Below are 12072 nucleotides of genomic sequence, written 5' to 3' on the forward strand. Positions count from 1 at the left end.
AGGAGAATTTTCTTTCTTTCTCATCCTTACTTTATGTTTCTGAGTCCTCAGAAAATGAGAAGGTTTTAAAATAACATTCATGATAATATGATGGCTTTAAATATTGACCTGCTGTACTTGAACCTAGAGCTATCTAAGGATAGAAGGAGATATGCAAGTTGAAAACAATATGGAAAGAATTATTGAATGGGGAGAGAAAATGGACACTTATTTTATAATATCCAGCTTGAATAATGATAATTACAGTCCAGTGTGAGCAATAATTGCATGTAGAGGTTAATAAGTAGTATTCACTGAAAGTGTAACTTCATATTCATCCAAGACTAACAGCAGAAGATGCACTTTCCTTATATATGTATGTAACTTATTCTTGTATTTTAAGTAAATAAATGAGATATAGGATAATAGAAAGGTATAGATTGACTAATACATACACACATGCATACAGAAGTACATAAATAAATAGAGAGATAGGAAAGTACAATATTTCAAAATATATAATGCTTTCTTAATGTGTTGATGAAATTCCAGATAAACACTTTTAATGATAAGTTTAAGACAAATATCACTTTCAGAACTCAAGTCTGAATCTAAGTACAAGTTGCCTTCTTTTTAAAATCCATTTCAGTATAAATATGTTTTGATATATTTAGGGTATCAACTTGATGACTAAATAATAATTACTACACATTTTAATTAATCATAAATTATGTTTATCATGGTTACTTTTTATCACGTCAAGATTTTTTTACACCATTTTCTATATACTTTCTCTTATAAGGTTGTCCCATCATTTATATTACAGGATAAAACTAAACTTTTAATTTTATAATGTTAGGACAACACAAGTTACTCTGACAGGGTTCAAAGGAATCATTATAGACAGTACAAAGAAACTGCAAGATAATATCAAAGCAAGTGTGTTTAAATTCAGTGCCACCACAATCATTTTTTCAAGTCTATCACTTAATTTTGTTGCATAGTATAATAATTATTGATGGGACATTTACATATGTTCTTTACTGAAAAAGTGGGTGGAGACAATTTTCTAAATGAAACCACAAACATGTTTAGCACAGGCTTCCCTGCTTTCCCCACTGACCTCTTGTGAGAGTACTTTCTTGGTAGATCATTTGTATAATAGACCCACCTCATGTTCTGCTTCTTGGAAAGGTAATGTTAGCTCAGTTAGTTTTTACTTTTAGGGAGTAAGGTCATTATTATTTTGCTAAGATTTCCCTTTGTGCTTATGTTTTTTTTTTATTTCTGATATACATGTTCCATTTCAATGTGAATGTCAAATTTTACAAGTCATCTTTCTCATCCTAGTAATCTATAGACTTTCTCTGTGGATTATTTCATCATTCACACTAAATAAAATGTATGGAGGAAATCAGTCTGAAGTGTCAGAATTCGTGCTTCTGGGACTTGCCCACTCACAGGATATACAGATCATACTGTTCATGATATTTCTGATGCTTTATCTGCTTATTATGTCTGGAAATATTGTCATCATGATTTTAATCACCACTGACCATCATCTCCATTCTCCCATGTACTTCTTGTTGGCCAACTTGTCCTTTGTTGATATGTGGCTTTCCTCAGTCACTACTCCCAAGATGATCACAGACTTTCTCAGAGAAAACAAGACCATTTCCTTTGCAGGCTGCATGTCTCAGATCTTCTTTGCCCACTTCATTGCTGCATCAGAGATGGCACTCCTGGTAGTAATGGCCTATGACCGCTATGTGGCCATTTGCAAACCACTCCACTACTTCACCATCATGAGTCTGAAAAGATGCACTGGGCTCGTGTTGACTTCCTGGACCATTGGCTTTGTGCATGCCATGAGTCACTTGGCTGTGATTGTGCAGCTGCCTTTCTGTGGCTCCAGGGAGATAGACAGTTTCTTCTGTGACATGCCACTAGTAATCAAGCTGACCTGCATGGATTCATATGAATTGGACATTTTGATGAATGCTGACTGTGGGCTTGTGGCTGTAACCTGTTTTATTCTGTTACTGATATCATACACATATATTCTGCTCATGGTTCACCAAAGCTCTAAGGCTGGTGCATCTAAGGCACTGTCCACCTGCAGTGCCCACATCACAGTCGTGATGATCTTCTTTGTGCCCTGCATCTTCATCTATGTGTGGCCACTCAACATCACCTGGGTGGACAAATTTCTTGCTGTGTTTTACTCTGTTATTACACCTCTCCTAAATCCAGCCATTTATACATTGAGAAATAAAGAGATGAAAAATGCTATGAAAAGATTCACAGGCTTTAACAAGGATACTAAAGGAAATCCTTAATACTCAGGGAATACACTATATGTACCTCAAATGGAGAACACTCTAATTCAATAAGATAGATTGAAGATCAAGGATTTTAGTGTATATGTAGAATTTTTGTAGTCTTTTGATATAGGTAAAAGTAATTATATATATATAATTCCAATAATTCAACATGTACTCATAAACAGAACAATGGCCTGTTTTTATTCTAACTTCTTTAAAAATATTTTTTACACTAATGTACCCCAACAAATCACTCACTTATGTATGCCAATAATTAACTATTATTTGTGCTTTATCTCAGATATTTCTTCCCATATCAAAGAGAAAATTTTAGAAAGACTTAAGTAAGAAATCACATATGAAATAACAATGGACTTTACATTGTTTTAGGTTTTATTAACTCAATTAAAGTAAAATAATAAAATAAATGTATGAATAACAATCCTATATTTCTTAGTTTTTTCATTCTCAAAGACTGAAAATTATCCTTTAAATTACTACTTACCATCCTTGTAAAACCATGAAATATAATCTGCATGAAAACAGTGGTCATGGCCTTCTTTAGTAAACTTCAAAATACCTAATGTAATATGACAAATAATAACATAATATAATATATACTTGGTTAATATATTTTAAAAGATCATAGTAAATCTTTCTTGACTTCCAATGATTAGAGCATTTGTTAAAGAATATATAAATTCATTCTTTTTTTAAAAATTTTTATTAGCATTATCCATGATTATAAAAAAATAACCCATGGTAATTCCCTCCCAACACCCCACCACTTTCCCCTTTGAAATACCATTCTCCATCATATTACCTTCCCATCACAATCATTGTACTTACATATATACAATATCAACCTATTAAGTACCCTCCTCCCTTCCTTTCTCTTCCCTTTATAGCTCGTTTTTAACTTACTGGCATCTGCTACTAAGTTTTTTCATTCTCATGGAGAAGCCCAATCATCTGTAGCTAGGATCCACATATGAGAGAGAATATGTGGCGCTTGGCTTTCTGGGCCTAGGTCACCTCACTTAGTATAATCCTTTCCAGGTCCATCCATTTTTCTGCAAATTTCATAACTTCATTTTTCTTTACCGCTGAGTAGAACTCCATTGTATAAATGTGCCACATCTTCATTATCCACTCATCAGTTGAGGGACATCTAGGCTGGTTCCATTTCCCAGTTATTATAAATTGAGCAGCAATAAACATGGTTGAGCATGTGCTTCTAAGGAAATGAGATGATTCCTTCAGATATATGCCTAGGAGTGCTATAGCTGGGTCATATGCTAGATCAATCTTTAGTTGTTTTAGAAACTTCCACACTGATTTCCACAATGGCTGTACCAGATTGCATTCCCACCAGCAGTGTAGAAGAGTTTCTCTTTTTCTACAACCCCACCAACATGTATGATCATTTGTTTTCATGATGGTGGCCAATCTGACAGGAGTGAGATGGAATCTCAATGTGGTTTTAATCTGCATTTCCCTGATGACTAGTGACATAGAACATTTTTTTAGATGCTTATATACCATTCGTATTTCTTCCTTTGGGAATGCTCTATTTATCTCCAGAGCCCATTTTTTGATTGGCTTGTTTGATTCCTTATTATTTAACTTTTTGAGTTCTTTATATATCCTAGATATTAATCCTATATCAGATATGTAGCTGGCAAAGATTTTTTCCCATTCTGTAGGTTGCCTCTTTGCTTTTTTCACTGTGTCCTTTGCAGTGCAAAATCTTTGTAATTTCATGAGGTCCCAGTAATTAATCTGTGGTTTTATTGCCTGAGCAATTGGGGTTGTATTCAGAAAGTCTTTGCCAAGACCAATATGTTGAAGAGTTTCCCCTACTTTTTGCTGTAGCAGTTTCAGAGTTTCAGGTCTGATGTTAAGGTCTTTAATCCATTTGGACTTAATTCTTGTTCATGGCAAGAGAGAAGAATCTATGTTCATCCTTCTGCAGATATACATCCAGTTTTCCCAACACCATTTGCTGAAGAGGCTGTCTTTTCTCCAATGAGTATTTCTGGCATTTTTATTGAATATCAGGTGGCTATAGCTACTTGGGCTTACACTTGGGTGCTCTATTCTGTTCCACTGATCTACATGTCTGTTTTTGTGCCAGTACCACACTGTTTTTGTTACTATGGCTCTGTAGTATAGGTTAAAATCAGGTATGGTGATACCACCAGTCTTATTTTTGTTGCTTAGTATTATTTCAGATATTCGAGGTTTTTTTGTGATACCAAATGAATTTTTGGATTGTTTTTTTCTATTTCCATGAAGAATGCTTTTGGAATTTTGATAGGGATTGCATTAAATGTGTAGATTGCTTTTGGTAGGATTGCCATTTTCACAATATTGATACTTCCAATCCAGGAACAGGGGATGTTTCTCCACTTTCTAGTGTCTTCTGCAATTTCTCGCATGAGTGTTTTAAAGTTCTCATTGTAGAGATTCTTTACTTCCTAGGTTAGGTTTATTCCAAGGTACTTTATTTTTTTTTTGATGTAATTGTGAATGGGAGTGATTCTCTGATTTCATCATCTGTGTGTTTGTTGTTAGCATATATGAAGGCTACTGATTTCTGTGTATTTATTTTGTATCCTGCTACATGGCTGTAGGTTTTGATCAGCTCTAACAGTTTGCTAGTAGAGTTTTTAGGGTACTTTATGTACAGAATCATGTCACCAGCATATAATGATAACTTGATCTCTTCCTTTCCAATTTGTATCCCTTTTATGTGTGTCTCTTGCCTTATTGCTATGGCTAAGACTTCTAAAACTATATTAAATAAAAGTGGGGACAGTGGACACCCTTGTCTTGTTCCTGATTTTAGTGGAAAAGCTTCCAGTTTTTCCCCATTTAGTAATATGTTGGCTGTAGGCTTGTCATAAATAGCTTTTATTTTATTGAGATATGTTCCTTCCATTCCTAGTCTCTGTAGGACTTTTATCATGAAGGGATATTGGATTTTGTCAAATGCTTTCTCTGCATCTAATGAGATGATCATGTGAGTTTTGTCCTTCAACCCATTTATATAATGTATTACATTTATAGATTTGCATATATTGAACCATCCCTGCATCTCTGGGATTAAGCCTACTTGGTGAGGGTGAATGGTCTTTCTGATATACTCTTGTATTCTGTTTGCCAATATTTTGTTGAGAACTTTTGCATCTATGTTCATGAGGGAGATTGGTCTGTAATTTTCTTTTTTTGTTCTATCTTTGCCTGGTTTGGGTACCAGGGTGATGCTGGCCTCATAGAAGGAGTTTGGTAGAATTCCTTCTTTTTCTATTTCCTGGAAAAGCTTAAGAAGCAATGGTGTTAGCTCTTCCTTAAAAGTCTGGTAAAATTCAGCAGTGAATCCGTCTGGGCCTGGGCTTTTTTTAGTTGGGAGATTATTGATAACTGTTCGGATCTCCATGTTTCTTATAGGTCTATTTAAGTGATTAATCTCATTTTGAATTAATTTAGGTAGGTCATATAAATCAAGGAAATAATCCATTTCTTTCAGTTTTTCATACTTTGTGGAGTATATACTTTTATAGTATGTCCCTATGATTTTTTGAATTTCTCTGCAATCTGTTGTGATGTTAACTTTTTCATCTCTGATTTTCTTAATTTGTGTCTCTTCTCTCTTTCTTTTGGTCAGATTTACTAAGGGTTTATCAATCTTGTTTATCCTTTCAAAGAACCAACTCTTTGTTTCATTAATTCTTTGGATTGTTTTTTTTTTGTTTGTTTGTTTCTATTTCATTAATTTCTGCCCTAATCTTTATTATTTATTCCCATGTACTGATTTTTGGTTAGCCTTGTTCTTCTTTTTCCAAGGCTCTAAGGTGGAGCATTAGGTCGTTTACTTGCGACCTCTCTAATTTCTTAATATAGGCACTCAAGGCTATAAATTTACCTCTTAGAACTGCCTTCATTGTGTCCCAGAGATTTTGGTATCTTGTGTTCTCATTATCATTTGACTCTATAAATTTTTTGATTTCCTTCTTGATTTCTTCATTGACCCATTCATCATTTAGTAGTGTATTGTTTAGTTTCCATGATTTTGTGTATGCTCTATAGCCTTTCTTGCTACTGATTTGCAGTTTAATTCCATTGTAGTCAGATAGAATGCAAGGAATTATTTAAATTTTCCTGAATTTGTTAAGATTTGCTTTGTGTCCTAATATATGGTCTATTTTAGAGAATGTTCCATGTGCTGCTGAAAAGAATGTATATTCTACAGCCTTTGGATGAAATGTCCTGTATATATCTGTTAGGTTCATTCCTTCTATGACCTCATTTAGTCCAGATGCCTCTCTGTTTATTTTTTCCCGGGATGACCTGTCAGTTGATGTGAGTGGGGTGTTAAAGTCACCCACCACCACTGTGTTTGGTGTTATCTGTAACCTTAGTTCTAATAGTGTTTGTTTGACGAATTTGGGAGCCCACATGTTAGGTACATATATGTTTAGGACTGTAATGTCCTCCTGTTGGAGTGTGCCCTTAATCAATATAAAGTGACCTTTCTTAACTAATGTTGAATTAAAGTCTACCTTGTCAGATATTAGGATAGCAATCCCTGCTTGTTTTCTAAGCCCATTTGCTTGAAACACCGTCTTCCAACCTTTCACCCTAAGATACTGTCTATCCTTTGTAGAAAGGTGAGTTTCTTGGAGACAACAAATTGTAGGATCCTGCTTTTTCACCCAGTCTGCAAACCTATGTTTTTTCGTTGGGGCATTGAGGCCATTGATATTAAGAGATATTATTGAACGGTGTGTATTTATGTTTGCCATTTTTTTTTTTTTTTTGTGATTCTGGTTCTACCTGTGCTCTCTTCTGTTAACTAGTATTTGAGTATTGCTTGTTTTTTTCTAGGTTCCTTATATGTGTGCTTTTCCTTTTCTTCAGCATGGAGGATTCTATCAAGTATTTTCTGTAGAGCTGGTTTTGTCTTCAAATGCTCCTTTAACCTGCTTTTTTCATGGAATGTCCTTAATTCTCTGTCTATTTGAATGGATAACTTTGCAGGATAAAGTAACCTTGGTTGACAGTTGTTATCTTTCAGAACATGGAATATATCACCCCAAGCCCTTCTGGCTTTAAAAGTTTGTGTTGAATAATCTGCTGTAATCCTGATGGGCTTACTTTTGTAGGTAATTTGATTTTTCTCTCTAACTGCTTTCAATATTTTTTCTTTGGTGTGTTGTTTGGAAGTTTGATTATAATATGGCAAGGAGAGGTTCTTTCTGGGTTTTGTCTGGCTGGGGTTCTAAAGGCTTCCTGTATCTGCATTGGCACCTCTTTCCCAATTTGGGGGAAATTTTCTTCTATGATTTTGTTGAAGACGCCTACTATGCATTGGAGTGGAATTCTTCTCCTTCTACTATGCCCTGCATTCTTATATTGGATCTTTTCATAGTGTCCCGAATATCTTGAAATTCCCACTGATACTTTTCTATAAGTTTGTCTTTCTCTTTGTTGGACTGTATGAGATCTGCCACCTGGTCTTCTAGCTTAGATATTCTGTCCTCTCCCTCATCCATCCTACTGGTGAGATTTTCTACAGAGTTTTTATTTCATTAACTGTGTTCTTCATTGCTAGTAATTCTGACTGGTTTTTCTTTATTATTTCTATTTCCTTATTTATGTCTTGTATTGCCTTTTTTATTTCATTAAATTGGTGTCCTGCATCTTCTTTGATTCCTTTGATTTCCTCTTTTATTCTTTTGATTTGTTCTTAGACTTCTTTGAACATATTTATAATCATTCTTTTGAACTCTTTCTCAGGCATTTCCTCTAACTTGTTTTCACTAGAGGACATTTCTGATGCATTAATACTTTTAGGTGGATTTATATCATGTTGCTTTTTAGTGTTTCTTGTTATAATGTATATATTTTTGCATCTTGGATTAAGTTAATGTTTGGATTTTCTAGCTAGCTGGGTATTCTTAGCTGTATCAATTGATTTGATATAATATATTTTCAGGGTAGGAGCTTAAGGTGTTAGGTGTGGCTCTTAAGACTCTCAGAGTATCTACAAAGATGTTCTTAGGGGATGAGTTTCCCTGCTATAGGAGTATTCAAGCAGGCTGAGTGGAATAAAATACAGGTAGATTCTGAAGTACAACTAAACACTGTAGGCATTCAACCAAAAACAGCCCCGAGTATATATGCAAGAGTAGTTATTATAACGACCAGATCCTCTGTCAACAAAGAGGTTAAGATTTCTGGTCTTTTGAGGGATCCAAGTCAGCTTGCAACCAAGTGAGACCCTTCCCTGGTGCAATCCCAGTTACCTTGGATGATTTTGGTGTCAGTCAAGTTGCTGCCTGGGTCGTTGCGCTGCTGTTCTGATTTCTGGAGCTGGGCACTGGCTTTTTCTGCGGGGCAAACTGAGCCTGGCAAGTGTGACCCTGCAGATCAGCACCCCTGCTGCTGGAACTGCTGCTGCTTAAGCTGCTGCTGCTGGGTCTGTAGCCACTGCTGCTGAAGGTGCTGCTGCTGGACCCACTGCTGCCGCTGCCTCTCCTGCTGCTGTAGCTGCCACTGCTGGAGCCACCACTGCTACCGAAGCTGCTGCTGCTGTGTCCACTGCCACTGCTCCCACTGAAGTTGCTGCTGCTGGGTCTGCCACTGCTGCCGCGACTGGAGCTGCTACTGCTGGGTCCCCTGTTACTGGTGCCAGAGCCACTGATGTTGCTACCAGACTCTGCTCCTGCTTGGGTCCTGCTGTCAGCTCATGTTGGCGTGGCTGGGTCCTGGGACCACTGCTCTGTTCGCCAGAGCTGGGCTCAGGCAGTGGGGGAGGGGAGGGAGCTACAGCTGCTCTGGTTCTCTTCACTGTTCCACGTGTTCTTCTACCTCGCGGTCTGCTCCTCCGTTGCTCACTGCCGCTCTCCCTTCACGTTTCCTGAGTTTCGGAGAGCACCGGTGTGAGTGGAAGCTGCCGCCCCTGGCTTTTCCTGTGGCTGAAGTGGAGCCTGGTGGCTTTCTGGTGCACCACCACACAGCTGTTGGCCAAGCTGCCTGAGCTGCTTTTGCCCACCTGTGCCAGCTCTGGATGCTCTGGATCTCTTCTACTTCTCTGCTGCCGCTTCAATTTTAAAAAAATCACTTTTTAGTAAAAGTTTGTATTTTGCTGAGTTTTTTTGTCTTTTTTCCCCCCTAGGCTGCTTTGGCGTTGTACCACGCCGCCATCTTAACTGGAACTCCTTGGGTAAGTTTTTTAACAGACAGCCCAGAGGTTGTTGAAGGTTGAGTTTTGGTTGGGAGTTACCCATTTTAAAGCAGGGGCCAGAGGCTCTGAGCTGGGGGTCAGAGACCAGAGTGAGAAGTCCCCAAAATGGTCTGGGCTCAAACAATGAAAGGGTGGATAATCCTAAGGGTAGACATCACCAACACCATAGGATACCAGGCTGCCTGGCAGCAAGAAAAATGGAAGGGCTTGTCCTGGCACTGCCGCAACTTTGGACAGGGGCCCGGAAGGCAGAGGCTAAAAAGCAGGCAACTTGCCCTGAATCAGAAGGCAACCAGTAGTTTCAGGCCCACAGCTTGGAGAAGAAAGGCACCCAGGTGACAGGGGCCGGCCCCTTGGGACTGGGAGCTCGGCTCCTCCCGGGTTTTGGTACCAGGTGTAAGGCTTGACAGACCAAGAACCAAATCAGACCAGATTGACAAAGCTAGTTCAGATTTACTGGCACAGCTCTCGGGTGAGGTTCACCAGTTTGGACACATGAAGCCAGGGAAGTCAAGCCCGGGACCTAAGATGGAGGCCTTTTGAAGGGCCTTGGCAGAGGAAGATGATGTGTAGCTGGAGCCGGTCTGGTTTCCTATATGGCCCCTATATGGCCATAACATGTGCAAGGGCGCAAGCTGAGGAACTAAGTGCTTCAGGAAGGGAGGGAGCAGAGGCAGGGGAGTCTTGAGACTGCAGGCCCAGGTCGTACTCGGGAACCTGGGGAATGGGGCTGTCGGCAGGCATGGTCTTTTTTCCCGCTTAACTTCCAACACAGGAATAAAAGGTTACATTAGTTTTTTTTTTTAAATTTCTGTTTATTTTAATTTATTGATGTGAGTGAGTGAGAAAGAGAGAGAGAGAGAGAGAGAGAGAGAGAGAGAATATGAATATGGGCACGCCAGGGCCTCCAGCTGCTGCAAACGAAGTCCAGACGCGTGTGCTTCCTTGTGCATCTGTCTAACGTGGGTCCTGGGAATGGAGCCTCGAAGTCGGGTCCTTAGGCTTCACAGGCAAGTGCCTAACTGCTAAGCCATCTCTCCAGCCCCAGATTCCGTTGTTTTAAACAGCCATCTTCTCATACGAACAAAGTTGGGGATGGCACCATGGAAGGGAGGTACTATCCCATTTACCATCTATAATCTATAGATATTTCCCATCAGCTTTCTTCCTTCTCACCCTAAATGCTTGCATAGAGGCTCCTTGTATTTTTCCTTCTCCAATGGACTCAGTGGGACCACTGAAGCTGTTAGGCTTGACCCAGGGCCAAGAGGGAATGTGGTTTCTCTTCCTCCCACTGTGGTGCCTGCCCTTGTGATTGGTTTTCCCCATCTACTTGGTTTGGCAGGATCTGGGGTGCTGGCACTGAGGTTTTAGCCTATGTTATTGATTCTTCCTCTGCATTTCCCGGTGGCTGGAGTAGCTTTAGGTTAGGCAAGCAGTTTCCACCCATGACATCCCCTTTTGCAGGAAAGAACTGTACATGAACCACTCTGGGTGCATAATTGCCCACCTGTGGGTCAAGCTTAGTTTTCAGCTGTGCTGGTTTATTCTTTATGCCTTCTGAGAATTGTTGTTCTGGTTTCAAAGCCTTCCCAAAATGTACTAGCAGTGCATTTGGCTTTATGTCAATGTTGTTTTCAGGAACTCCAGCCTGGCACAAATCTTGCCACATTTGCCTTCAAGTGATATGAACAGACCCCTTTGCTTTAGTAGGAATGGTTCAGAATTGATTTCTTAAACAACTTCATATTGAAATAACTTAAAGTTTTCAAGGTTTTACAAATGTTGCTTGATGGAAACTTAATTCTAATTAAGCTGCAAATAAAAGTACATCATTTATCATACTTCACACCTTACATAAGCCAAGTCCTCACATTTACAGGCATTTCAATTAGCCCTTATTATCCAAATTATGAATGCCTATTTTCCTTAGGAAGACTCCTTATTTCTTCACCTGCCACCTGTTAGTTACTGTTTTCAACCTTAGATATAATACTCCTGTTATATGTCATGTAGCTGTCATCTCAAATACAGGGAAAGTTTTTCATGTGCATATAAAAAATCCTTGATCTTGGGCTGGAGAGATGGCTTAGCGGTTAAGCACTTGTCTGTGAAGCCTAAGGACCCCGGTTCGAGGCTCGGTTCCCCAGGTCCCACGTTAGCCAGATGCACAAGGGGGCACGTGTCTGGAGTTCGTTTGCAGAGGCTGGAAGCCCTGGTGCGCCCATTCTCTCTCTCTCTCCCTCTGTCTTTCTCTCTGTGTCTGTCGCTCTCAAATAAATAAATAATTAATTAAAAAAAAGAAAAAAAAAAGAAAAAGAAATCCTTGATCTTAATGGCTAATAGATTAATGTGATGCAGCAGTTTCTTTCCTAATGGCTTTGTTAATTGTCATTATCTCTTGATGCCTTGCTACCTATTTAGCTTTATCTATAACAGATCCTAGGATTAAGCCTCTTAGTAAAATGGGACAATGATAATATTTGCCAAAGGCACAAAACATAACACTTAGGCAAA

At 38.7% G+C, this 12072-nt stretch overlaps 1 protein-coding gene across 1 annotated transcript; it reads left to right on the forward strand.

Moving 5' to 3' along the window:
• Window positions 1–1376: 1376 nt before the first annotated feature.
• Window positions 1377–2318, forward strand: LOC101601544 (olfactory receptor 4K13-like). Its single transcript, XM_004660763.3, has one exon. The coding sequence runs from the start codon at window positions 1380–1382 to the stop codon at window positions 2316–2318; it is 939 nt and encodes a 312-aa protein (XP_004660820.1). The 5' UTR covers window positions 1377–1379.
• The last annotated feature ends 9754 nt before the right edge of the window (window positions 2319–12072 follow it).

This window comes from Jaculus jaculus, chromosome 8 (genome assembly GCF_020740685.1).
Source record: "Jaculus jaculus isolate mJacJac1 chromosome 8, mJacJac1.mat.Y.cur, whole genome shotgun sequence".
NCBI lineage: Eukaryota > Metazoa > Chordata > Mammalia > Rodentia > Dipodidae > Jaculus > Jaculus jaculus.

Excerpts from the sequence above, each read along its gene's own strand:
- LOC101601544 (XM_004660763.3), top strand. The coding sequence starts at position 1,380 with ATGTATGGAGGAAATCAGTCTGAAGTGTCAGAATTCGTGCTTCTGGGA.